Below are 25,517 nucleotides of genomic sequence, written 5' to 3' on the forward strand. Positions count from 1 at the left end.
AGTAATCTAAGTTGGATTACAACACGTATCCCACGATATCCAAGCTAATTTGAATCGTTCGGCCTCCTTGACTTGCGCTTGAAGTATCTTCGTGTCCTTAGCCTGCACGTGCCAGGGCCGGCCAGTATCCTGGTCGGTGGGGACCCATGGGTACCCATATACCTCATGTAGCAAAGTTTTTTTTAAGTAAATACGTAGCAAAAGTTATGAATGTAAAAATACCAAAATATCTGTACTTTTATACAATTTGGAACAGAGGGAGTAGAACTCAAAGTGCATAAAATATCTGTACTTCTGTACAATAGCAGTAAGTACCATGCCCGTCTCGAAACGTCACAAAGTGCCAAGTCCAAACGTAAGACTGTCCCGCACCTTAAAAATCATCGGTAGGTAGTAAGTACGGCATTCATGTGTACTGCCCACTGCCCTCTGCGTGATTCCACTCCATTAGTCAATAGTTCTAGAATGCAAGTATATTCATTCAAAACCTATGGAGCAGTACCGGATCGAGCGCCAATCACTATACCATAGCAATCAACCTTTTTGAGGTTATGGAAACTTGTATAGCGTGCCGTAGGAGCAAATTCGTACTAAATTCGTACTAAATAACATTGCTAGAGTACTTTGTACATGATGTACGGCTGCATTCCCAAATTCAATTGCAGCTGTTCATCCAGAATGGATCACTACATCGTGAATTGCAGAATTTGCGACGCTATATTTCTGAATGCTAATGCAATTATCATCACCAACACACTATGGTATCTGCTTATTGTCCCATATATGTATGGTTTTTCATTATTCTTCTCTGGTCGACATTTCAAATGCTAGATTGACAAGGATTCAGGCTTTTGGATTTCCGCTGCTCCGTATTTTGATGTATACTAAGTTCCCATTTGGGATAAGAGTACACTAGATTCAGGAAAACTTCTTCCACATAAAAAGCAAGCATATACACGTCAATATATTGCAAACCTCTTTTCCACATCGGAAATCACCCACACTGCACAGTAAGAATGCTTGCAGATCAGCATGGAATGTGCACGGCAGCAAGAACCAATATTGATGCCTACACAGAACCCAAAATATCAAAATGACCAAACTGGCAAACTCTGAACATCTGTGGGTGCAAACAGATTCCACATCATTATGTCCTACGAAAAGGCCAGTATCTGGATATTAAAAGTCTAAATTAGAAACAAGATCAGTGGTTGCAAAATATATCTTCACACCGGCATACTAAAACACCATGTTTTCTACAATTGCATCTGAAACTCATAACACTTTTTAAATTTCTCATATGTTTGTGAAGTGTGAGAAGAAATCATAAGATCACATGATTGCATTGAGAAAATATTACCAACTGGATGATACCAAGAAACCACTGGATTCAACAGTTTTACTATTGAGATTGCAGCAGAATGATTGAAGCATACAGGTTTCAATATGCAAAAGCTATGCATCTGCCAACACAAGCACAAGAACTGTACCTGGTCGTGTGCAAGCTTAATCCGGACACCTTAATGTGCTCCCAAAGTCCTTTGGTTGATTCTGACACAGTTCCACTGTTATCTACATTATAATTCGATGACCTAATGTAGAATCACAGAAATTAGCCACCGAAACTAAAATTACTGGAATATGGGAAAAATAATGACATATGATCAATTAAAATATTAATCATGCTATATTTGATCAATCAAATGTTAATCATGAGAATTTCTATGCTACTTCCTATTGTTAAATGGATGTCATTAGATCTGACTGGTTCTATCTATAATCAAGCGGTCCATGCAACCATATAATCCTTCAAAACTTGAAGGAAACATTTTCCATGAAAATTCTAATGATTGGTGTTCAAATACATTATGACTATTCCATCTGCACGATCCTACTTTCAATATAGCTCCAAGAAAATTAAATACCAACAGGATTACCATGAATTCATGCTAGTTGGGCCTTGTCTTCTTCTAACAGTAAATGAATGATGGACCTGACCACTTCATTGTCAACAAAAGTTGCCATCTGAAATAAGACAATAAAATCAGTTAATTGTAGAAAGGAAGTTAGATAGCAGTGGAGCTGTCTATTATTAAAGCAAGTTATACATTCTTAGAGATACAGTTCATAGATATTAAGCAACTGTATAAAGAGATGGACAAGAGATGCTACAGCTGTATGACATTTCCAGTACATCAGCTGGCTGTTTTTCCCCGTTCTCATGTTCAACAACAGGAAGACACACCATACCTCTGGCTTTCTTGTCAGTTCTTTCAGAACAGCATCAAGTGTTATTCGAAGTTGCTTGAATAACACAGCAGTCTGTGCAGCAGCAGACAGCCTCAACCATCCATCTATAACAACCACCCCTGTCTGGAAACAGAGATTATCAGTTTCCCCTTTTGAGAATTCAGATATCATACACTATACGACCATGCATACGAGCATTCCTAGGACCTCTCCAAAATGGAAAAAGAAATATTCTATGTGATCCACATAGACCTGGGTCAAACTAAAATACCTAAAGTATACCCTCTTCTCAATGTGGTCCCCATTTTTCAGACATATTTTTCAATTTTTGCATAGAAGATGGACATGACAAGTGCCAACATACAACACACTACCACCGGAAAACTCGCATGGACAAAACCTTTCCAAAAGAATCAGAAAAATAAGATCCTGTCAACTCAAGTGCCTCACATAGAGATAAAACGAGGATGATGGGATTCCAGTATGGTCTAGTGTTTGATGAGAGTCAAAGTACCTGATGTTGGATCACCATGGAACCACCAAACAGAAGGAGTGAGTAGGGGGAAATGACACTAGTATCACGTAAAAACACCTTTGTTGTCTCAACCTGGAAATAAGGAACAGAGATAGAATCATAGAATGAATATGTCAACATCAGAAATTGGTAATTCGAATTCAACTTGGTTGGTGTGGTGACCATAAATCCATAACCCTTGATACTACGATATGCTCAAATTGGGCAGTATCAGCAAAATAAATTCGGACATGCAAATTTTCTCTGGATCAGGTATACAAGACTCAGTATTATGCATAATCTGGAAGCAAAGGTAGCATCTAGACCATTTGCCATTGATAATAGTTGACACAAAAGCCATATAAATAGAAGCATCCCAATTGCATAAAAAAACTTTTCTATGCAACAAGACGGTAAGTAGCAGCAGATTAAACGTTAAAAATAAATACATTTAATCTCTGACATGCCTCCGACACTTTCCCGACTAGGCCCCGACACGGCTTGGCCCAAGAAAGCATCCCTGGCTGTGGGAATAGCAGTGCCATCCGAGCATCCACACCTGTTGATGCGGTTCTCCAGCGAAATGATGTCACTAGAGATGTGAGGAGGATGAGGGCTACTGATTTTGCTAATCACTGATGGGAGATGGTGGCCATGGGTGGGTGATCTGTGGCGGTGGCTTCGTGGCTCTGAGAGAGAAGCAGCGAGCAGGAAGAAGACGTACTGGCAGCTGCTTAGTAGTTTTGTGAATCCTGGACAGTGAAGGCAATTTGGATGGAATGGGGCAAGCCATTTACATGGATGGATGGACCGAATGGGCCAGTAAATGGCAGGCCAACAGCTTTTGCTTTCCTTTCTTCTTATTAGTATCTTTTATATAAATCAGAACTTTGGTTTGTATGCTGTAATGTGGTTGCTTGAATTTGAATTTAGACATATTTTATTATATATATGCCGTGTCGACGTGTCTGACAGGTATCGTGTCTGAGTCAGTGTAACGTAGCAAAAAACAAGCATATACCTTTTCAAGAAACACCAAAAATGGATATTGAACAGCTTTCAAGCTGTGGTTCACAGATGATGGATGTATATGGACTTCTCGCCTTCCATCATACCATCTAGGACGGTCCTTGCTGAACAGAATATCAGATGGCTTTCTTCCACCTAGAGCTCCAGGATCAACACCCTCCAAAGATGCTGCAACATTAGGGTATAGACCTGCACATATGACCGACTGCACAACACAAATGCCATGTAAGCATTTTCATACACTGTATTGACATCATATCCATTTACCAAGTGAAGCAATTAGTAAAGTGATAGGCATGACAATAGCATGTTATACTTACAACAAGCAACAATACAAGATCATTCCATCAACATAGTTTAACAAACTTTTGGTACATGTCCAAAAGTTGCTGACAGATTAAAAGCATTCCAAGCTCATTCAATCCAAAAACAAGAACAAAACTCAGGCCATAAATTTATTCCTATCTAATGTAAGTGAGCTTTCAATTTACACTGCATTCATTTGAGTTTTGGTATTCTAGATCTGATCAATATGTGAATCATATACATGAAGATACATAATCACTCGATCAATGAAACTGCAATGCCACTACCAGAATCAGCATTCTCCAAATTAATCATGAGTCGTTTTTCCTTGGAAAAGTAAACAAAGGGAAATGGCTAGTATTGGTATACAAGGGGTAGAAATCATGCTATTACCTTAATAACTGAGGTGCAGCGAGCATACGTGTTGAATGGAAGAGACATATTAGAAAACCAGCTCTCAAGATTACTTTTTCTACTCCCCTCCTTAGGCCTCTGGAAATAGGAAAACCAAGTCATATTGGAAGATTGACTTTGATGTTTCCATTCAGATTAGAGAAAATGTACTTACAATAGTACATCATTGCTTATGAACTTGCCAGTTATTTTAGAAAGTTGAAGTCACTGAGGTCGAACTGAATTTAAAACATAAGTGGTTCATGACAACTTTGTAAGTTAAGTACACAGATTGCAGTCTACTAAAGTTTGTTTCTATTAAGTAAATTTTCAAAGTTTTCTGTCTGAGGAAGAGAGGAAGGGAGATAGAACAGACTTGTTCTCAACCCAAACATCCTATTAAAAACACAAACGACAACTCTATGAAATAGACATACCATGCTATCTTTAGGAAGATCAATAAGTCCAATGTCAGCTAACAATGTGCCAAACTGAAGACGCATGTCCCTGCAAAGAAAAATATACCTGATTAAATAGCTGGAGTGAATCAACATATCACATGAGAATCTTAGTTACTTCTAAGGAAAACTTGAAGACATTTTCATGATTCAATGATAACCAAAAGTAGCTGCTGAACCGACTTTGTTTTGCAATATGAGAGTTCTGCAAGTAAAGAAAACAACATAATAAACAAAAACCTAACAGTTGCTTCTACATAAGAAGAGAAGGGGCTTTGGGCCCAAGTGCCGGGATATGATCAGTGGCTTGCTTGGCTCGTCATCAACTAGGGTGCTGCTCAATGGGGTCCCCGGGGAGGTTTTATATCACCGGCGTGGACTTCGGCAAGGCGACCCACTCTCTCCTATGCTTTTTATCCTTGTAATGGATGTCCTGAATAGCTTGATTGAAAAGGTGAGCACTGAAGGGCTGCTGCAGCCAATTTCCACTCGAAGTATCTATCATTGTGTCTCCCTGTATGCTGATGATGTGGTCCTGTTCCTTCACCCAGTCACCACAGACCTGAAAATGGTGGATGCCCTGTTACAGTTATTTGGTGCGTCTTCAGGGCTCAGAACAAATATTCAGAAATGCAGTGTCTCACCTATTCAATGTTCATTGTGGTTCAGACTCACTTTCCCTGTGTAGTTCAGGAGTTTCCCTGAAATATCTTGGTCTCCCTCTTTCCATCAAGAAGCTGTCTAAGGCACAGTTACAACCTCTGATTGAGAAGGTTGCTGATCATTTGCCAGGATGGAAATTTGAGTTGATGAATCGAGCTGGTCGTGCTACATATGTGCAATTGGTTCTCACCTCAGTTCTGATCTATTTCGCCACTGCCTTGGAGCTTCCTCCATGGTGCCTAAAGGCGGTGGATAAGATTCGTCGTAATTTCTTGTGGAGAGGCCAGAAGGAGGCGAAGGAAGGTCACTGTTTAATAGCATGGCCCAAGGTGAGCCGTCCAAAGGAGCTAGGTGGTTTGGGCATTTTAGACCTACAGAGATTTGGCTGGGCGCTCAGAGTCCGTTGGTTGTGGTTGAGTAAAACTGAACCCGATAAGCCATGGGCAGCCTTCCCGGTCACAGTTCATGGGAATGCACAGTCCCTATTTGCTGCTGCTATAACTACGGAAGTCGGCAATGGGGCGAACACCAAGTTCTGGACTGATCGGTGGTTGCAAGGGTCCTCTATTCAGCTATTGGCTCCCAATTTGTTTGCAACTGTACCCAAGAGGCGGGTTAAGAAGCGTACTGTTCAGGAAGCATTGCTGGACAATCAGTGGATACAGGATATCCAGGGGCACTACTCGGTAGCGGTCCTGTCAGAATTTCTGGATATTTGGGACATGGTTCAGGAAACATTGCGTCTACCAGAGGCTGAGGATGTTCATAAATGGAAATTTGAGAATTCAGGATAGTTCTCTACTACGTCAGCATACGAGGCTTTTTTCCTTGGAGAAGTCCAGTTTGAGCCGAGCACACTAATTTGGAGGAATTGGGGTCCCAGGAAGTGCAAATTCTTCCTTTGGTTAGTGGCACATAATCGGTGTTGGACAGCTGATAGACTCGCTAGAAGGGGTCTCCCTCATCCTGAGCATTGCCCCTTTTGCGACCACGAGGATGAAACCATTCAGCACCTCCTCCATTCTTGTGTCTTCTCTCGGCAATTCTGGCTTCAACTACTTCGCAGTTTTGGACTCCCAGATATTGCACCTCAACCATCTTCCACTGGGCTGGTGGCAACAAGCTGGTAGCACACTTGACAAAGGAACCAAGAGAGGATTCAATTCACTGGTCATGCTAGGAGCTTGGATTCTATGGAAGGAAAGGAATGATATTGTGTTTAATGGTGCCTCGCCCAGGATGGAGCGGGTGCTTCTCCTTGCACAGGAAGAAGCTGTTCTCTGGAGGCTGGCAGCCGCCAAAGGCATTAGTGATCTGGTCACTGCTCAACCTGGGGGTTAGCAGAGTCCGTTGGTGAGGGGTGGTCGACCTTTAAATTTTAACGGGCGTGTATGTAACCTAGAACCTGTGAGGTGTGTGTAGTGTTGGTGTGTGTGGTGTTGTATGGCTATATGAGCCTTTTATCTCCTTTCTTAATGCAATGATACGCAGCTCTCTTGCGTATTCCAGAAAAAAAAGTAGCAACTAGCAAGTCAAGATGTCACAATCCCATAATTAATACAAGGGAACTGCAACTTTTCCAACCAATAATTGGGTTTTTTATGTCCACCTATGAGCTTTGAAAACAAACAATTACAATGATCTCTCAGGAGCATACTTATGATTTATGAACCTATGCTTATCAACACCTGCTAAACTGCATCATAACAAAATTGCAACACGGCATACATAAAGTGCAACAATAATGGCAGGAAAAAGAACAGTCAGATGGATTTCAATAACATATGTAATTAAATATTCTCCGAAAACAAAATTGCAGTATCCATATTTAACAAGAACTGATATTTAAAAAAACTCCAGAGCATCTTCATATATCTACTACCTTCATTGGATTGGATTGGAATATTTGTTTTCCCCAATGGGTCGATTTAGAGGGAGAAATTTCTGTTTTAGAAAACAGGCACTAACAGGCACTAGATGACTAGTTCATTTGAAATATAACAGCGCCCCAATCTCACATTTGAAGATTGAAAACAACCCACTTGTTTGATAAGCAAAAGTCCAAAAAGGCCTTAGGATATCTGATCTTTTGCATCAGGTTCTGCATAAGCATGACTACTTTAGCATCTCATGATGAAACTAACCTGATCATGTGCATCACTGTACTATTCAAGTAAAATGAATGGCAAAACTGACGAGCAGATTTGGTTCCATGCTGCAATTCAGAAACCAGCTTATTAGATATCCTCCAAGCAGTAGTTTCAATATATAGTCTATGTAAAACATAATATGTACACAGTAAAATATATGAAAAAGTAACATGATCCTAGAAACACATTAAAAGCTGCCAAACAATAGAAAAAGTGTATTCTAGAACAGAAGGAAGTTGTTTACTACCTGTAGCAGTATCCGAGACCATTTGTCGTATGCAATTACCATTAACAGGTGGTCTGATTGTTTATTATCTGTTGCAGAAGTAGACCCATCAAGGTTCTCATTCAACAGTGTAGCTTTTGCTTTCTCTACATTTTGCTTCTGCAATAAAAAGAGTCATAAAATTGAGGCCAAATCTATGCCACGTAAATTTTTCGTCATAAATTGTTTGTCATTGTAGTCACAAGTACCTCATCTTTTGGAGAGATAAATGGGGATTTATAACTCAGAAAAGCAGCAACAGAAAGAATTGGTGATAAACAACCAAAGATAGCACCATAAAGCATCATCTGCAGCCGCATATGAAAAATGAATCAGAACATCATCATGCGAAAAGAAAAGATCCATACAGAACTATAAATTCACAACAAGATGTATGAAGCAGAAATACTAATTACTATAATCAACTACATCTTTTTTTTATTCTTGAACAGTAAAGAGGACTGCACACCATTATATTGAAAACTCTGAAGTTAACTACATCTATTGATTTTTAAGAACCGTGAAGTTACTGCAGATTACATATGGAAGTGCACAAGAGGACAGCTGATATGACAAATAATGCGTGATAATTTTCTAAATTATATAGATGTAAAAAAGGGCATGATAATTTTCTATAATTATATAGATGTAAAAAAGGGCATTGACTACACAAATCAAAATGAAATAGGACTCTCAGAAAAGATCAAGCTCAACAGGCAACTTTAGCATGGCTCTAATTGTAAACAAGCAGGCCATGAGCCTTCACGAAAGCAAAATGTTGAGCTTAAACGGTTTATGCTGTCATATGTATGGTGAAAGATGCATGCATTGTTCTATTAGTTGAGACAAGCTCGAACTCCGACATGGGCTTACTCGAGCTTGGCTTAAGCTCGGCTCTTTGACAGCCTAATGTAAATTCTTGTACAGAAAGGATAGAAAAAATAATGCAATATGCTCGGAGCATTCTTGAGATGTGTAACAAAAACTAAAGAATTTTAGTTTACTGAAATTTCAAACTGCTCATAGTAAAATATCCGGGGTAGAGCCAAGGAAGATTTTATGAATATAGCAGTGTAGTAGGTTGTGTAATCAAGGGCTCGCAGGTGAAACACTTATTCAAATTTATATGGCAAAAATTTTGTATGTAAGGGTAAAACAGGAAGAGAACAGGGTTATGCCTCAGTTTCAATGCAAGATGGATGAAAGAGAATACAGTGTACTTTGTGTTGGCTCATGTGACAAAAGTCTGATATTAAGCGCTACTGAAGTATTAGCGAGGAAACTCCACATTGTAAACAGCACAATCAATTTACTTTGCTGAAACTATCCATGTCAATTAGCCATACCTTTCCAATCAAAACATCAACAGGCAGTTTTGCTAGATGATACCCAAGAGGCGACAACTCTTCATGTCCTTCAAATGCTCCAACCTAGATAAAGGAATGGCAGCATAGTGTTTGGTTAAGAACTACAGAAAGAGATGCCAAGATTGCCACACGTATCGCAATGTATTCATGTGATGGGTTAATAAACAGAAATAATAGAACCTTGTATAACAAGTCAACTGCAGAGGAAATAGCTTCTTCGTTAGGGGGCTCTACTGCCTGGAATAGAACATGATAAATGTGAGCATATCACTATATCACACAGATAACAGAAGGACATGCATAACAGCAGAACTAACATATAGCTTACTACTAAGTACGTCACAAAATGCTCTACAAAAAAGTCCACAGGAACTCAACCTTTCAGGTAAAAGTTACATAAAAGTTACATAAAACTTGCAGATATTGCATCGAATGAGTTGAAATCAAAAGAAAGAGTGATGGTGGAAAACAGAGGGAAATGTACCTTTAGCAGGAAGCATTTGATGTCTCCCAGATGAAGTGATTTTATTTGCAGGCACAGCTCAGTCAAAGGCATCCGTAGCATCTCAGGCACCTTCAAGCATACACTGAATATAAATTCCCAGAGACTACATGTGCTGTTTAGGAAACTTTTGATATCCTTTGGCAATGATATTATCAATAACATAAAACAAAACTCATTTGTGTCAAAGAAAACATCTTTTCCGTATATTACAAATTAATAATATAGCCTCCTCGCTTCTGTGCAGCATGTGGTTTGCAATTGATTGATATAACTACCCTAGAATTGATTGATATATTTGAGATGGATTTAAAAGGTGAGGTAGCAAACAGGGAATAGGGAAAACTCTCAGAAAGAATGGTCACCGTATAGGGAATAACGAAAAGGTAAAAGGCACCAGGAAAGATATCTGGCTTGTATGAGAGACGGACTAGGAGAACACTAGAAAAATGTAACTAGGGCTAGTGATAACCTGAAATGGACGCATAGTATTTTCAAACCGATGCCTGGTATACAAACAGAAACATAAACCAGGCTTCACACGACCAGCCCTTCCGCGTCTCTGCTTTGCATTTGCACGAGAAATCCAATCTTCTACTATGCTTGACATTTTCTGCAAGCATACAAGATAAAGCAACCAATAAAAGAACTTTTAAATATTGACATTATACTATTTCATAAGAATTTCTTTGTGTCAACCGATGCATAACGAAGTAAAGAGAGCTCATGCACAAACACTAGAATTGCGAGCTAGCCAAACAGACACATTGAGTACCATTTGCATTTTACTTTGGGACTCATTGCCTAATGATTTTGAAAGTCCAAGTATGCAACCAAACCATGAGCTGAACACAATCTGGCATGGTAGAAGACTATAAGTCTATAACAGTTAATTCCACTATTAGCGTCAAGGCATCAAGTACTAATGAAAGTGCATATGGCCCCCTAAGTGGTTTTTGGTATTGATGACATGCATAATTAAGGGACTACTGTTTTTATCGAGTAATTGACAGGTTTAAATCTTAAGAAGTGCAAAAGTGTAAGGAAGGACCCCAAATTTAATTGAAATCGGTGTTGGAGCTTAAGAGAAGATCTTTTAATAATTTCTATTTTTGAATTTGAGTATAGGAACACCGTACTATAAAGGGGGACTCAACTAGTTGGCTTGAAGATGTCAAAGTGCTCATTTGAGATGCTAACTACCCATGAGAGACACCTTAATCACACACTTGCACATGCAGTTCCTCATAGTTTTTGCACTTGTCGGAAGTTTCGATTGGGTGTCAGAAGTTCCGACAGGTGCCGGAAGTTTTCAGAAACTTCCGACCAAGGTCGCTTAGCAAATTTCTTTTTAAAGTGTCAGAAGTTCTGACCCTGTGTTGGAAGTTCCGACATGCACTTTAACAGCAATAACGGCTAGTTTTGGGGGTCGGGTATTTATACCCCCTCAACCCCCTCTTCATTTGCTACTGACCTAACCACGAAACAAAAACCTCCAAGAGCATTCAATCCTCCTCCCCACTCCCTCCTTGAGCTAAATCTTTGAGAGTTTTGAGCTAGGGCTTGGGAGAGAGGAAGATTTGAGGTGTGTGACTCTAGCTTTGAGTGTGAGGTCAACCAAGTTCATCTCAAGAGCACTTGAAGTATCTTCGGACTTCGATTCGCGTTTGTTACTCTTGAAGCTTGCTTCTAGACGGTTCGGCGTCGCCCGTTTGAGCGCCCTCTTTGTTGTGGTGCGCCCGTGAAGTTTGTATTGCCCATCCTCTTCGAGGATTCATAGTAAGAGCAACTTCAATAGAATTTGTATCCTACCCCTAATACCTTGTTTAGGGAGAAAAAAGAAAAAAAGGATTCCAACAACTCCCCAAAAACTTCCCCAAGCTATTCGCGACGCCAAAACAGAGCCCGTCGCCGAGCATATTTGCGTGATTTTCCTCCTCCCCCAATCAGTCTTCCCGCGCGAGAGTCTTCCAACGGCGGGGCAAGGGGTGGCAAACCGCAGCCCCGCACGACGCCACTTGCGGCACGACGAGGCCCCCCTCACCGAGGCCCGCACAAGGCCGGCCACGGCAGGGCCGCCGCTCCTCTGTCCATGCTGCGCGAGCCCCACTGAGATGCCGTCCGTGAGAGGCCGGCTTGCCTCCCCGGGAAGCCCATCGAAGCAGTCACCGGGATCAGCATCCCCTTCGCCTTGTGGACTTGGATTGAAGTTTGGTGCGTTGCAATGGGGAGAAGGGATTCGTTGTTTCCTGCTGGCTGCTTGGACGAGCTCCTACAAGGGAGAAATCGGGTGGGGAATTTTGCGTGTGTGCATCTGATTTGACAGAAGAGCAAGGCAAGATCTTGTGCTGTGAGTCTGTTGTGATGTTGCCGATTGTAGAGAAAGAGAGCGAATCCGTTTTACCTATCTCCAATTGGCGTTGGAGATCGCATGGATGGGTCGGGTGGCAAAAGCCTCGGTGAGCCGATGGGAGGGGGCGACTGGAGATTCTGGCAGCGGCAACGCTGTAGATCAAGAGAGAGGGAGGTGATTGTGAGGGGAGGAGGTGGGCAGCCCAAGTGAGATGGGCCCAATTATGATGATGTGGCTGTTTTGAAATATTGGGGGCTAGTTATTGGGGAACTGTTGTGGGTTCGTATGTTTTTGGGGGAAAAAATTTTTTGGAAGAGCCACCAATACATAGTTTTGGGGAAGAACCTTTTGGGAAACTCTTGGATTTGCTCTAAGTGACTCAATCCTCCTTTGTGGTTGATTGAGAGAGGTAAAGGGTTAGTGAGGACCCGGCTCTTTGTGAGCTCCTCAACGGAGACGTAGCTTCCTTTGTGGGAGTGAACTTCGATAAACAAATCCTTTATCTAGTGTGCTTGTTGTGTTCCTCAAGTTCTTGTTGACCTAGAACTTGTTTTATGCCGATCTACTTTCTCGTGAAGTTTCCCTTATAAAGATCACCTGCACTAGTCTCTAGACTTCATTGCTAAACTTTTGATTCAAATAGATTCTGCTGAAATGAGTTTGATTTTGAATTTCGTACAGTATTTTTATCTCTGTCAGAAGTTCCACCCCTGTAACAGAAGTTCCGACCCCGTCGGAAGTTCCGGCACAGTGTCGGAAGTTCCGACCCATTTAACTCTGCTGCAAAGATTTTTCAGGTTTTACAGATCGAGCCTATTCAACCCCCCCCCCCCCCCCCTCTCTCTAGGCATCACACGATCCTTTCAACTAACCCATGTGTTTCATTTATAACTTTTTTTTCTATAGTGGTCTTGTTTTTATGAAAGGTAGTGTAATACAAGAATTGAATTTATTGATACTGCTCCAGAAGAATAAGAAGAAAATCAAACTCTGGAAGTACAAGCAGTACAGAATAAAATGAATGATAAACCTTCCTTACTATGTTATAAGCCTCCTCAGGAACCACGGGATCTGAGGAGTTTCAGCAGTATTATGTTAGATTGAGTGCTTCTTTTTTTTACCTATGATAGACCAGCTAGTGTTTTTTTCCTTATAAACTACTGAAGGACCCTGATAGGCCCAAAAATATTTAGTACCAAACCCGTAAAGCACTGTTTCATCAACGAATCCGCAAACAATGTTATCATGGACAAATTTGCCAACTGCCCTTTCAGTAAATCCAAAGTGAACTATCCAGTTAACAAGTGATACATAAAAAACTGAAGAAATATAGAAATACTTGGCAAAAGATCATGAAAATGGTAAATCCTCATCTTCTTTCCCCAAAATTACAGGTGAAAATAAGAGAAATCTGACCTTCCGTGGGTTATAACGGTTCTGCTTGTGCTTTCCAGCATCAACGACATATATTACATCATCAATTGTAATACTGGTCTCTGCTATGTCTGTGGCAACAATAACCTGCAACAGCATGTAGTAAGCACACAGTAGATCTGTGAGGACAGGAGTGAGCGTAATCACCTTGCGAAAGTTATCTGGAGGAGACTGGAACACTTTTCTTTGATCAGTGGGTCCAAGTAGTGAATGTAAAGGAAGGATCCAATCAGATGATGCCCCTCCAAATCTAACTGAAGCAGATAATCTATCAATCAACATGTCAATCTCTGCAACTCCCTGTAGCAGCATCAATAGCAGGAAAGGATGTGCCCTTTAATGTAAGATACATATTAGCAAACAAAGCACTAAGCTGATGTAAAACCCTAAACTTACAGGAAGAAAAACTAGAAGAGCACCAGGAGGGAAATTCTCATCAATATAGCATATCAAGTCTTCCAATAGATCAAAATCAATCACATCTTCATTCAAGCATTTCTGTGTTATCAACAGAAAATTTCAGTCAGAACCAAAACATTGTTAAAAGAGAAGGGTGTAAAATATGGGTCAGATAAAGGAACTCACTAGATTTTGGTTGGTTCTCTCACTGTATGACTTATAGTAATCAGAAACATAATGAGGGTTAACATAGCCTTCAGAAAGAGTTGACTCATCACCCCATGAGGATAAGACAAGGTTCTTTTTTCCTCGTCGGTTATTCACTGAGCTGCTCGCATGCTTCCACTGGAAAAGTGTAAAAAAGAATAAATGTAAGTACAGCACTAATGATCAGAAACATACCAAGCATAATGGATTTCAATTGGTTAGCCCTGAGGATCTTAAGGGCAGTTACAGAGCATATAGTTGCAAAAACACATACTCTTACCCCTAAAGTAGTTATATAAGATTTAAACAGGGAATCCCCAGCTTTATTACAAGCAAGAAGCAACACATCAAATACATGGTTCATGTTAGGGTGGTAAACTGTGCTATAGATTATTTCAAAAGAAGTTGCATGACCAACAAGATTTTCCATACTTTTGTAACGGACACAGAAGACTAACAGAACAAGCCTATATCTACAAATACAATGAGCAACAGAAACACATACAAGATCTAGCCACCCAAAAGAAACAGTAATAGTCACAGGGCTCCAACAGATCAAGAATGTGTACACTATCTGGTGTAAGAAATGGGAATACGAAACCTTTTCCCCATGGTGTGCGAAGTACGCTCCTGATGCAGGAGAATCCAATGCAAGACAGTACTCCATTTTCTCATAAACATCCTCAAGAAAGTGAGTTGACACCGGATGTGTTCTTCCTTCAACATTAATCACAGGGCATTCTCCAAAATATCGTGCAAATAGGCTTGAATCGACCGTCGCGGACCTGATTGTAAAGAACATTGGAATAAACACAAGATTGGAATAAGACAACAAATGCAAACAGTAAGAAAAAGAATGCAAAAACTGAAAGAAATAAAGATATTAAGCCAAAGGGGATGAGTTTTACATGAGAATCACTTTCAACTTCCTTCCTTGTTGATAGGAGCGTTTCTCAACGAGATTCTTAAGAACAATAAGCAAGAAGTCACTCTGGAGGGAGGAATAAAGATTATTTACCTCATTTAGCACAGGAACACGCATGACATTTTGTAACATGAAAAAGTATAAAGCACATGAGTACATACCAAAATAGTACGTTCATGTACTTCATCTACTACAACATGAGTAACATCACTTAAGTCTCTGTTTCCCTGAAATATATAGCACGGATAACAAAGTATATTTTAGCAACTATCAAGACATGGTACAAAATTAGGTTCCTCCTTTTATTAGCTGAATGGCAAGTTCAAGTTTTACCAGAAGAGACCAAATGAAAAAACCGAAATCGTCATTAATGTGATTATGAAAAATGCATGAAACAATAATTGTTATGCATATGAGGGCACTACTTACAGATAATTTCCTGAGAAGGATACCAGTAGTGCAGAACAAAAGTTTTGTCCTCTCATTCCTAAAACAATAAAAAAGCATCAGACATATTTTTGAAAGAAATGTGGTATAAAAATATTTGATACAAAACTAAACGGTACAAAGCCCAAGGGAAAGGAAAACAAACAGATGAAAAAGGAAGGAAGAAAAGGTACAAAGGGAAGAAAGAGAGAGGGATTAACGCATAAGAAGGATTTTCTACCCAAGCGAAAATATCAGACATATTATATACAAACTATATGTTATACTTATAAACCTTCACGGATCATGTGCGAAATTGTAAGCACTGCATGCATGGATCACGTGCATGAGAAAGAAACAAACCGTGCACTGTCAAGACGAACTTGATATCCGACCAGTGAATCATTCGATCCAGGTGAAGATTCACACCTTTCATCAGACACTCTCTCCGCAACAGAAATGGCCTATACATATGTAGACCAATCCAAGTTAAATTCGATTATATCTGTCTGATAAAATAAAAGTTATAGGTAATTTGTGATTATGTAAAGTTTGAAGCTTTGCAAATATGAAAAGAGCAATCACCACAACAAAAGATCTCCTGATAATGCAATACTCAAAACTTGTGTATGAGATCCAATCAATATGGCCTTGCAAGTGATTTCATGAATAAGGCATGCAACTTTTGCATAATACCACTGCTAATCTTATGATGCTGTCCTCGAAGAAAAGACAAAGATCCGCATCATGATCTTACCGCTATCCTCCGGGGTTGTGTGCAAATTATATTGCAATAACCTCCAAGTTCAGACTCAATCATGTCATCCAAAATAAACTGTGGCACCTGCAAAGATGAAAAAGAATCATGAGTACATAATTCTGGAAATTTATAATTAGCCTACACAAGTTCAAGTTGCATCATATTCAGGACAAAGTATTGAAAAGAGCATATCTACAAATATAAACATTGTATCAAGAGACACTGCTGTACATATGATGAAACAAAATAAAAATCATTCATTGAGATGTGGAGATTTTGTAATGAGATTAGTTGGTTAACAGTGTTAAGTGCTGCTTCCAAAAGACTATTAAGGGCCTAAGGCCGGTTACCAGCCTTGCCAATTCAGTTTTTGTTTATCTTAACTTTGACGCAGAAGATTCACTAGCCCAGCAAGTACAATGTGCGCTTGCAAAGAAGAGGCTCAAGGTAGGGCTCACTCCAACCGCAGATTGCAAACTTTACCATTTTTAAGTGCGCGACTGCAATGTGACTGCTGTAAATTTGAGGAAACATTTTATTGTTAGGTGAGAATTGAAACCAGGACCAAAGGACGTTGCCCAGCAAGAGCATTACTGCTACGCTAGCTGCTCTGTCATGCTGTTAGCTCAGAGTAAGAAACTTTTGAACTCAAATGAAACCAGTTTTTTCCAGTTTACACAGCTACCAGGGCCCAAAGGTAATGTTGGTAAATGCTGTAGTGGTACCCAGTGGCGTAGCTTGGACAGGATATGAGAGGGGGACAAATTAGTAAATTTTTAGCCACTTATGTGGTAGAAGAGGGGGGGGGGGGGGGTGTGGGAGGGGGCGGCCTAAGCTCGGCCCCTGGTGGTACCAACCTTGTTTTGTTATGACAATACCAAAGGTAAATAACGAGATAAATGGCAAATTGAAAGATTAAGGTGCTTCGAGCACATCCATATCATGACTTCACAAGTATAACACTTTGTGCTGGATGTGTAAAGCATCATATACCCATGCTTATTGCAGTCAAGGTTGTTCAAGACACCAGGTACAATTGCTTTTGAGGGGAAAACAACAATTTTGGCATATATGTGGGAACTTCAAGAGACAAATCTCTATTACCAAGATAATGCTAGTTGGAGGGAAAGGATGTCACTCTTAGACATAAACGAGGCCACGGCAAGAAATGAAACTGCAATCAACAGAAAAATTGGGACAGCAAGAATGCATGTGTCACAACTGTATACCCCTCCTTACAATCTCTACCTAATATTAAAGTGCGGTTGTTTCTTCCAACCGTCGTGGTTGTTTTGCAAAAAAGTCCCTCAACTTTTTTGTAATCAACCCACAGTCCTTGGAATATGTCTTGACGATTTTGCAAAAAGGTCCCCAAACTTTACTGCAATTTGACTCGAGGTTCAGCCTTTGCTCCCGTTCTTTTGTCCTGCCCACACAGCGTGCTTGCCGGCGGCGGCACGGGACGCGCGCCACTACTCCATCGCTCGCGTGGCCAACCCTCCCCACGCTCACCACGCACTACTGCCGCTCGCCCTGGCGGGCAGCTGCTCCCTCGGGCTGCACGCCCTACCCGCCACTTGGACCTAACGGGTGAAAGAGAGAGGAGGAAGGGGAAAGGAAACAAGGAGCCGAGTGCCTCCTTGCAGTCAACCAAGTAGAGCCATGTGCCAGCAAGGGCATGGCGCCAGGGAGGGGGAGGGTGCAGCGGCAGGCGGCAGGCAACGCAAACAGGGACATATGCCGGGACCTCACACCCCCCTCTCAATGACATCCATCCCCTTCAGATCCGGAACTAAGGCCTCCACATCTAGCAATTGGGGGCTCGATTTTGCACTTGATTGGAACGATTTGGAGTGGATTATAGAAGGGAGGTGGATGGAAACGAGAAGAAGAGAACGCACTCCTGCTCATGGCAGCCAGAGGCGCTGTGGCCTAGCGCTTGAAGCGGGAATGAGGCTAGGCACGAGGAGGACGAGCGCTTGCCTGGGCGACGGCGAGGACGGCAAGATGCGTAGCGCCTGGGCGACGGCGAGGATGGGACAAGATGCGGGTGGTGCCGATGGATGAAGAGGCAGCGACTGGATGGATGATGATGAGTACGGGGGAAATCGAATGAATGGATAGAGCGGAGGTTAAGCGGTGAATTTTTTTTATTTCCATGTGTGGGTCCCACGTAATAAACAGATGGCATCAAACCACCCACAAATGTCTTCTACTACTATACTTGCAAAGAGAGGACTACTAGGGACAACGCACCAACATATTGTGAAGCAAAGCCAACATATTAGGAACAAGCGAATAATAACGTGAGAGTAAGTAAGGACCCGTAGCAACGCACGGGCATTTCTGCTAGTTCAACAATAATTAAAAAGAATGGTTCCAAACATCACAATGAGTGTGTGTTCAATGGTGCAAGCTTGGTGGCTCAAGCAGTAGAGTAGGAAGGTGCCCTGTGGTGTGCAGCCAGGGCTAAGGACCTTTGAAACCTTTCTTAAGGTCTACTGCTGTATTTGTTTGGGTTGTTCCTGTTATTTAAGTGGCACGTATATTGTATCTATTAAGGCATGTGGGTGTGGGTGTGGGTGTGGGTGTGGGTGATGTGTGAGTGGCGTTGCACAGCTGGGTTCTCTTTCTTAATAAAATGACAGACAACTCTCCTACGTGTTTGAGACAGAAAAAGGCGACAAATGAGACTAACAAATTATTGACATAACAGACTCATCTACAAAGGGAGCAAATGGTTGTATGATATGATGCACAACAAATTGTTTTCCACTCGGAATAGTTATTTTTTAATAAAAAATGACACTCAAGAAGGAAACCACTGAAACACAACATAACTGATAATTTGATATGAAAAAGAATTTGAATGAAAAGGAAGCACAAGTACCTGAGTTGTTTTCCCACATCCAGTTTCTCCACTAACAACAATTACATCATTCTCTTTCAGTAATTGTAGGAAATGTTGCTTCTGTTTAGCTATTGGTAGAGAAGCTCTTGCTTCCAGCATTTTCTAAATGTGCAAGGTGAACACAATAATTCATCAGTAACAAGACAAAGAAACAGCATGCAATTCTGAAAATATACTTTTATTAGATTGCACATTCATTGCATACCAAGTAATTTGGTAGCTTCCTTTTGTCTTCCAACTGCTTTTTCAAAATTGCACTCTCTGCATGCTCTGGGGATTTCAATCCTATTGTGGAAGAACACCAAATCACACTTTAATTATTAGCAGATAGAAGAAATAGAACTACAACAATGATATTATAGCATTCATTCATTTGACCATTTCAATCTTCAATTAGAAGGGTAGCAGATAGAAGAAATAGAACTACAACAATGACAGTATAGCTTTCACTCATTTGACCATTTCAATTAGAAGGGAAAATTATTAACTCCAGGAATATGATTGGAAATCAAAGCTTATGATGTGTATGTCAATAGACAATACAAGGTTCAATATGATTCATCCTGAAAAGTGGCAAGGGAACAAACTCCATATGATAGCAACCTTATGATGCACACTGCCCAGGAAGTACAAGGAAATGAAGAAGGCGAATGTAATGACTCGATATGCCACATGGAAGTAATATGTCTGTCATCACTCATCAGTGACAATCAAGCATGTCTTGGACGAGGGGAAATGATAACCATCCACAAGCAAGATTGTTTATGATATTATCCAGAAATATGTTCAAGAAAAAAGTAGATGAAATGATGATTTGTATTGACAGCTTACCCATACAACTCATCATGGCAGCCTCTCTCTTCTCATGTACAGATTTGTTATCTTCAGTATCCCTAGAATCTACAAATATTCCACCAGCAGAAGAATCTTCGATTAGGGATGTATCTGCATCCATATTCAATAACATATCTACAAAGCCAGCTCTTCGACTGTCTTCAGTATCAAGCACCCTTGATGTTGACAACAATTCACCTGTTTTATGAAAACATGCAATATGTAACGCAAAGGCCCATTATATTTCGAAAGTCATTAAAGAAGGAAATATGAATCAATAGCTTCAACCTTCTTGCCATCTTAAAACAAGTGATGAGTATGGCTCAGTAAGCAGATGGCGTAGCGGAAGATCAGCAAAGAATTGATATAGAGCAAAAGCTGCAACTCGACTTTGTGCTTCCTGTTCATAAATTCAGTTTAATAATGCAAATTTAGATAGAATAAATAAGATTATTCTATCATGAGCAGTTATGAATTGACATCTCACTATATCATGTAGGTATAATGATAGCTATTATCACGGAGACAAGCATGACAAGTTGAGAACCATAAGCGTATGTATCAGAATATTAGCTGATTTAAAAAAATTTGCAAGAAGCATTATCATACAAAGTAACAGCAAAGTCGTAACCTCAACAGATCCATATTCTTCATCTATTTCAGGTAACTGAATTTTCGTCAAGCCTCCAGCCTTCCGACTCTTACCACGGCCAGTAGCACCCCGCAACACGTTAACAGCATACACAAATTTACCATTTTTCTCAGATATTTTACTATATTTTGGTGCTTCCCAACCAAGTCTCTGACAAAACTTTTGTAGAACTGCTTTTGGCATTTTACCAGAATCTCCCTGTAGTTGGGAAAAAATGAACAGTTAGAAATAAGTGCATAGCAGAAGCAAAGTCAAACATGAAACATGTTCTATCAATATGAAGAAAAAGGAAAAGCACTTGGACCTTCTTCCATATATCATCTATGTTCCCAAGAAGATTGCCATAACCATCATGTGATAATTTCTCTATTTTTTGCTGTTTCAATATTTCTGGAGCCACTGCGTCCCAAGCAGACGAGTCTTCAAAAAACATGCCACCAAGCTCAATCTCCTCTTCATCTATCTCCTTTGTGCAAGTTTCAACGACATCATTAGGGATCCCCTTTTTCAAATCAGGCCCTTCATCATTACCTAGACTGTCAGATTTATTTTCAGCTACCCCTAAATCATTCTGACCACCCTCAATGTTTGCAGTTTCAGAATTTGATGAGACAGGATGTGCAGAATGGGTTATATGTTCCTTCGAGCTTCCATGCTTGGAATTCTTTTTTGCAGCTGTAAAGTGAGGGGAAATCATAAGATAGATCTGTATGAACTATGTAAAAGTTCAAAAACTTATCAGGACCGTGTAATTAAGAACTAGTAGACGAGTTATAACATGAATATAAATAATACAATCATTAAGTTACCCTTGCTCTTCCGCCTATTTGGTTTTGCTTCAACAACTTCAAAACTTTCTAAGCAGTGATCTTCCCATGTGGAGGAATCATTCGAATTTGCATCATCATCCTAACATCAATGGCAGCCAAACAAAAAAGTATAACATAAAACAGGACAACAAAAGAAATAAAAGGAAGAACAGAAAGCCTTGGTAGAAGAAAAGCTGAAAGCACTTGGTAGAGGAATAATTTAATTCATCATGAATTCATATGCATAGGATATTCCGATGTTGTGTACATTAAATACAAGCATCAGTTAAAAATGTCATATACTATTGTAATCCATATGACCATATGATACAACATTGATGCCGTCAACTTTTCATATTTTTCCCATTAATGCATAAAAAGGTCATTTATATTGATAACAAGAAAATAACATTAATGAATGTGTCATCACAAGTACTTCCATTATATTCCCTAATGTTTACTAGCATGTTGTTACAGGTAATAGTCAAAGCTGTATGATCTAAAACAGCAGAAGTAATTAACGGACTGAAACAACAGACAAACCATGGGCTAAAGGGATAAGGAAAGACTTGAATTGGAGAGTTCTCAGTGAAGATTAGTTGCCACCAGGTTTTGTTTTTCAAAAGGTACAAACCATCGAGCTACTGAAATTAGCACAACAAATCAACAATTTATCTCTTAAACTGCAAGTTGCACAAGTTCATGATGTAGAGGCACTTAGTGTCTATAGAAGGTTCAGTACAACCCGAGATTAGTACGAAATAGCACAATAACATCGCAGAATAAGCAAGCAGTTATGACTAACCAAATATATGATTAACAAACTCTAACTAATGTTCAAAGAATACTAAGACTAGATGACTCAATTGATAAAATTACTTGTTCGTACATCAGTACCTCCTCTTGCTGTTCCATATACTGCCGAATCCAAGCAGCTTGCGATGACCGCCCGTCATCCAATGATACATTCTCCTCTCTCCGCCCACCAATTCTGATTTCCAACTGCTCGGTGCTCACCTTCACCTCCTCAGGTTCACGACTCTGTGGAACCCAATTGTCCTTGGCTGTGGACAGTACCTTAACAGAACCTTCAGCTCCTGCAACACACACCGTCAATGTAATCAGCAGATGGTTCTAGCATGGAATAGTAACACCCAACGAATCAACCAATCAATGCCTCCATGAGAGAGGGTGGGGTGGACAAAACTCACCACTTCAGCATTTATAAGATAACCAAGTAATATCTCACGATGCAGGCAAATGATCAATGATGTAAAGTCTATTCTATGTGGACGTACAGGAGAACACTCACACATCACAAATGAATGTTCAAGAGCACACACGCAGACTGATGAGGACACAAGCCCACGCACAGAGATATGTATGTTTACATGCTGTACTAGTCACCGCCTGCAAGCACTAAACCTTAAACCCTTGAAATTTGATACCTGTGCGAGAAGAGGTGGTGCTGGTGCCACCGCTGGAGAACTTCAGGGGGAGCTCATCGCCTGGCAGATTAAAGCACAGCCAGTCCAACGCCGACTCAAACGTCGCCGAATCCTGCCTCCCGAAGGGGAAGAACACAAAAATCATCAGCTCAACAGCCAATTCGATCACACAGTGAGGTTCTAGGTGCGCTCGGGGATACTCACCGGTATAGCAGAGAGCGCCTGCTCGATTTGCGCGGAGGAGAAGCCCTCGAGCGCGAGCTTGTCGTACACGCCACGCAGCCGCCGCGCTTTCTGCTCCCTCGACTCTCCGCGGGCCGCCGGACCGTCCGTGGGCGCCAGGGAGGGGGCTGCTGCGGCGGAGGAGTTGAGGAGCAGGCGCCGGAGGCGGCGCTCGTTCTCCGACGAGATCTGGAGGCGCGGCGCTGCGGCGGCGGCGGATGAGGAGGACGACGAGGAGGAGGAGGGTTTGGGCTTCTGCTTCTGCTTCGAGCCCGGCTGCTTCTTCTTCGGCGCCATTTGGCCTCGCGCGCCCGGAGTGTTGGCGCTGCCGTCTGATCGTCTCCGGCGACGGCGGGCTTTCGGAACTTCGGAATCGCGGGGAACTGCTGCTTGCTGGGTTTAGCGCTTTTGCAGGGAAGACGGCGACAAGCGGTCTGCTGTTGCCGATATTATTGTGGGACCCACGTGTAAGAGCCATTCCGCACATTCATGGGCAATTGGGCTTGGGCTTGGCTAGCCCTTTTTTTTTCTTTTTTTCAGTTTTTCTCGTGTAGACATGCCAGCAAATTCGACATTTCGACATTTCGACGTGCCGTTGCGGCCACGATTTGGGAGTTTTTAGAAAATTGGTTCTCAATTCGCGGCCGTTTTGCAAATTTGATCACACCGTCCCCTCAAGGAAATTTGCATCAGATCAAGTGCAACGGTACGTTATTCATCTTCTTATTCGCAACAGGATGAGGAACATATGCAAATTTTTGGGGGATAAGGAAAGTATGCAAATTTCATGAAAAATAGCATTCTGCACCTTGTGCAGATATAAAATGCATTGGAGCTGAATAGCTGATTGCAACGGCGGAACCTGGGGGGCCAGCAGGGGCCATTGTATTGTTTGGGCTTTCAGCCAGTTTCTCACCTCGAGAATCTGAAAGTCCAAACAAACGAAACAAACGATAAGTTTTCGAGCCTAGCTTTTTATGGATCAAAAGCTCTAGCTTTTCACGGTACAATGGAAAGCTCGAAAGGAGAGAAAAATAACCTTCTGGCGTTATTTACCCACCTGCCATCGGTAATGTTGCTTATTTTTCCTCCCTCCACCCCTGTTATCCTCCCTCCGCCCTCCGCATCAGGCCGCCGCCGCTCCGCATCGAGCGCCGCCGTCCTCCCTCCGCCCCTGCTCATCCTTGTCGCCCGCCACCCTCCTCCCTCCGCATCAGGCCGCCGTCGCTCCGCATCGGGCGCCGCCGTCCTCCCTCCGCCCCTGCTCGTCCTCGTCGCCCGCCGCCATCTTTCCTCTGCATCGGGCCGCCATCCTCCTCCCTCCGCCCCTGCTCGTCGTCGTCGCCCGCCACCATCTTCCCTCCGCATCGGGTCGCCGCCCTCCTCCCTCCGTCCAGCCCCTGCTCGTCGTCCGACCCCGCCTCGTCCTCATCGCCTGACCCCTGCTCATCCTCATCCAGCTTTCAGCCACTCTCATCCTCAAAGAAGCTAGGTTGCCAAACGAACCTCAGCTTTCAGAAAGCTAGCTTTCAGAAAGCCAGCATTCCAGGATGAGAAGCCAAAAGCCAGCTATCGGAAAGTAAAAGCTTAAACAAACAGGACCTAAGCCCAGACAGCTAGAAGCCTGCAGCTGCAATTCTGCAAAGCGGTAGTAGCTGAACTCAAAGCGCAGAGACAGAAACAGAAGGCCGATCGGCATTCACCGATGCGCTGACACTGAATCGCCGATTTATTGGAAACCAATCAAATCAGCGGAGAGGGGATAGTTGTTATGTTATCCGAATGTCCGCATGCACGCGAGCAGCAAGTCACGACGCCGGGCGAGACTGACGACGCGGAAGGAATAGTTGATGAGCACTACGCAGGGAGACTCACGTTCAAACAATTTCCACACATCAATCTCTTTGCCTTCGACTCGCTTAAACTAAAGAAAAGCCAGATCATTAGTATTTTACTGATTAGCTCTGCTTAGTTGGTTTAACTTTCCTATGCATGTTTTAAATGAAAAGTAATGTTAACTTCTTTGTAAAATGTTTTTTATTTGTATATGGGGCAAACGTAAATTCAGAATGTTATAGTTGTTTCAAGCATGTAAAAAGGTGAAAATTTGATGGCAAATACACATGAGAAACTTTTTATATTTGCCGAAATCGACATGTAGGTCATTGCCATTCTGCTATTAGATCACATCGCCCTTTGGACACAGAGTTCCCCGGTGCCTACATGCCTATCCTCTTGTG

General features: G+C 41.6%; 1 protein-coding gene across 5 annotated transcripts; it reads right to left on the bottom strand.

The window, feature by feature from the left end:
• Positions 1–506: 506 nt before the first annotated feature.
• LOC101764258 (DExH-box ATP-dependent RNA helicase DExH7, chloroplastic) lies at positions 507–23,683 on the bottom strand. Of its 5 annotated transcripts, none has more exons than XM_004975588.3 (35): positions 23,260–23,683; positions 23,056–23,167; positions 22,505–22,704; positions 21,608–21,707; positions 21,103–21,473; positions 20,778–20,996; positions 20,435–20,546; positions 20,144–20,344; positions 19,518–19,597; positions 19,292–19,414; positions 16,399–16,485; positions 16,005–16,105; positions 15,645–15,702; positions 15,377–15,442; positions 15,199–15,281; positions 14,892–15,075; positions 14,270–14,428; positions 14,081–14,182; positions 13,832–13,984; positions 13,667–13,771; positions 10,370–10,510; positions 9,880–9,969; positions 9,576–9,632; positions 9,375–9,458; positions 8,238–8,336; positions 8,011–8,148; positions 7,758–7,828; positions 4,930–4,999; positions 4,493–4,591; positions 3,786–3,998; positions 2,765–2,857; positions 2,251–2,373; positions 1,938–2,025; positions 1,491–1,592; positions 507–1,003 (listed from the first exon to the last, which is right to left on the bottom strand). In XM_004975588.3, the coding sequence occupies exons 1-33, from the start codon at positions 23,572–23,574 to the stop codon at positions 1,945–1,947; spliced, it is 4,290 nt and encodes a 1,429-aa protein (XP_004975645.1). In that variant the 5' UTR covers positions 23,575–23,683; the 3' UTR covers positions 507–1,003; positions 1,491–1,592; positions 1,938–1,944. The 5 variants fall into 5 exon arrangements, with proteins under 5 accessions (XP_004975645.1, XP_004975644.1, XP_004975643.1 ...); XM_004975587.3 differs by having other exon boundaries at positions 507–1,069; XM_004975586.3 differs by having other exon boundaries at positions 507–1,154.
• Between the last annotated feature and the right edge of the window lie 1,834 nt (positions 23,684–25,517).

Source organism: Setaria italica, chromosome VII (genome assembly GCF_000263155.2).
Source record: "Setaria italica strain Yugu1 chromosome VII, Setaria_italica_v2.0, whole genome shotgun sequence".
NCBI classification, from domain to species: Eukaryota; Viridiplantae; Streptophyta; class Magnoliopsida; order Poales; family Poaceae; genus Setaria; species Setaria italica.

Bases quoted from the DNA above. Each gene is read 5' to 3' on its own strand.
- LOC101764258 (XM_004975588.3), bottom strand. From the start codon at position 23,574: ATGGCGCCGAAGAAGAAGCAGCCGGGCTCGAAGCAGAAGCAGAAGCCC. The intron at 21,474-21,607 runs GTAACTTAATGA...CTCACTTTACAG, and splicing joins AAATAGGCGGAAGAGCAAGG to CTGCAAAAAAGAATTCCAAG. The intron at 8,337-9,374 runs GTATGGCTAATT...ATGCGGCTGCAG, and splicing joins TTGATGTTTTGATTGGAAAG to ATGATGCTTTATGGTGCTAT.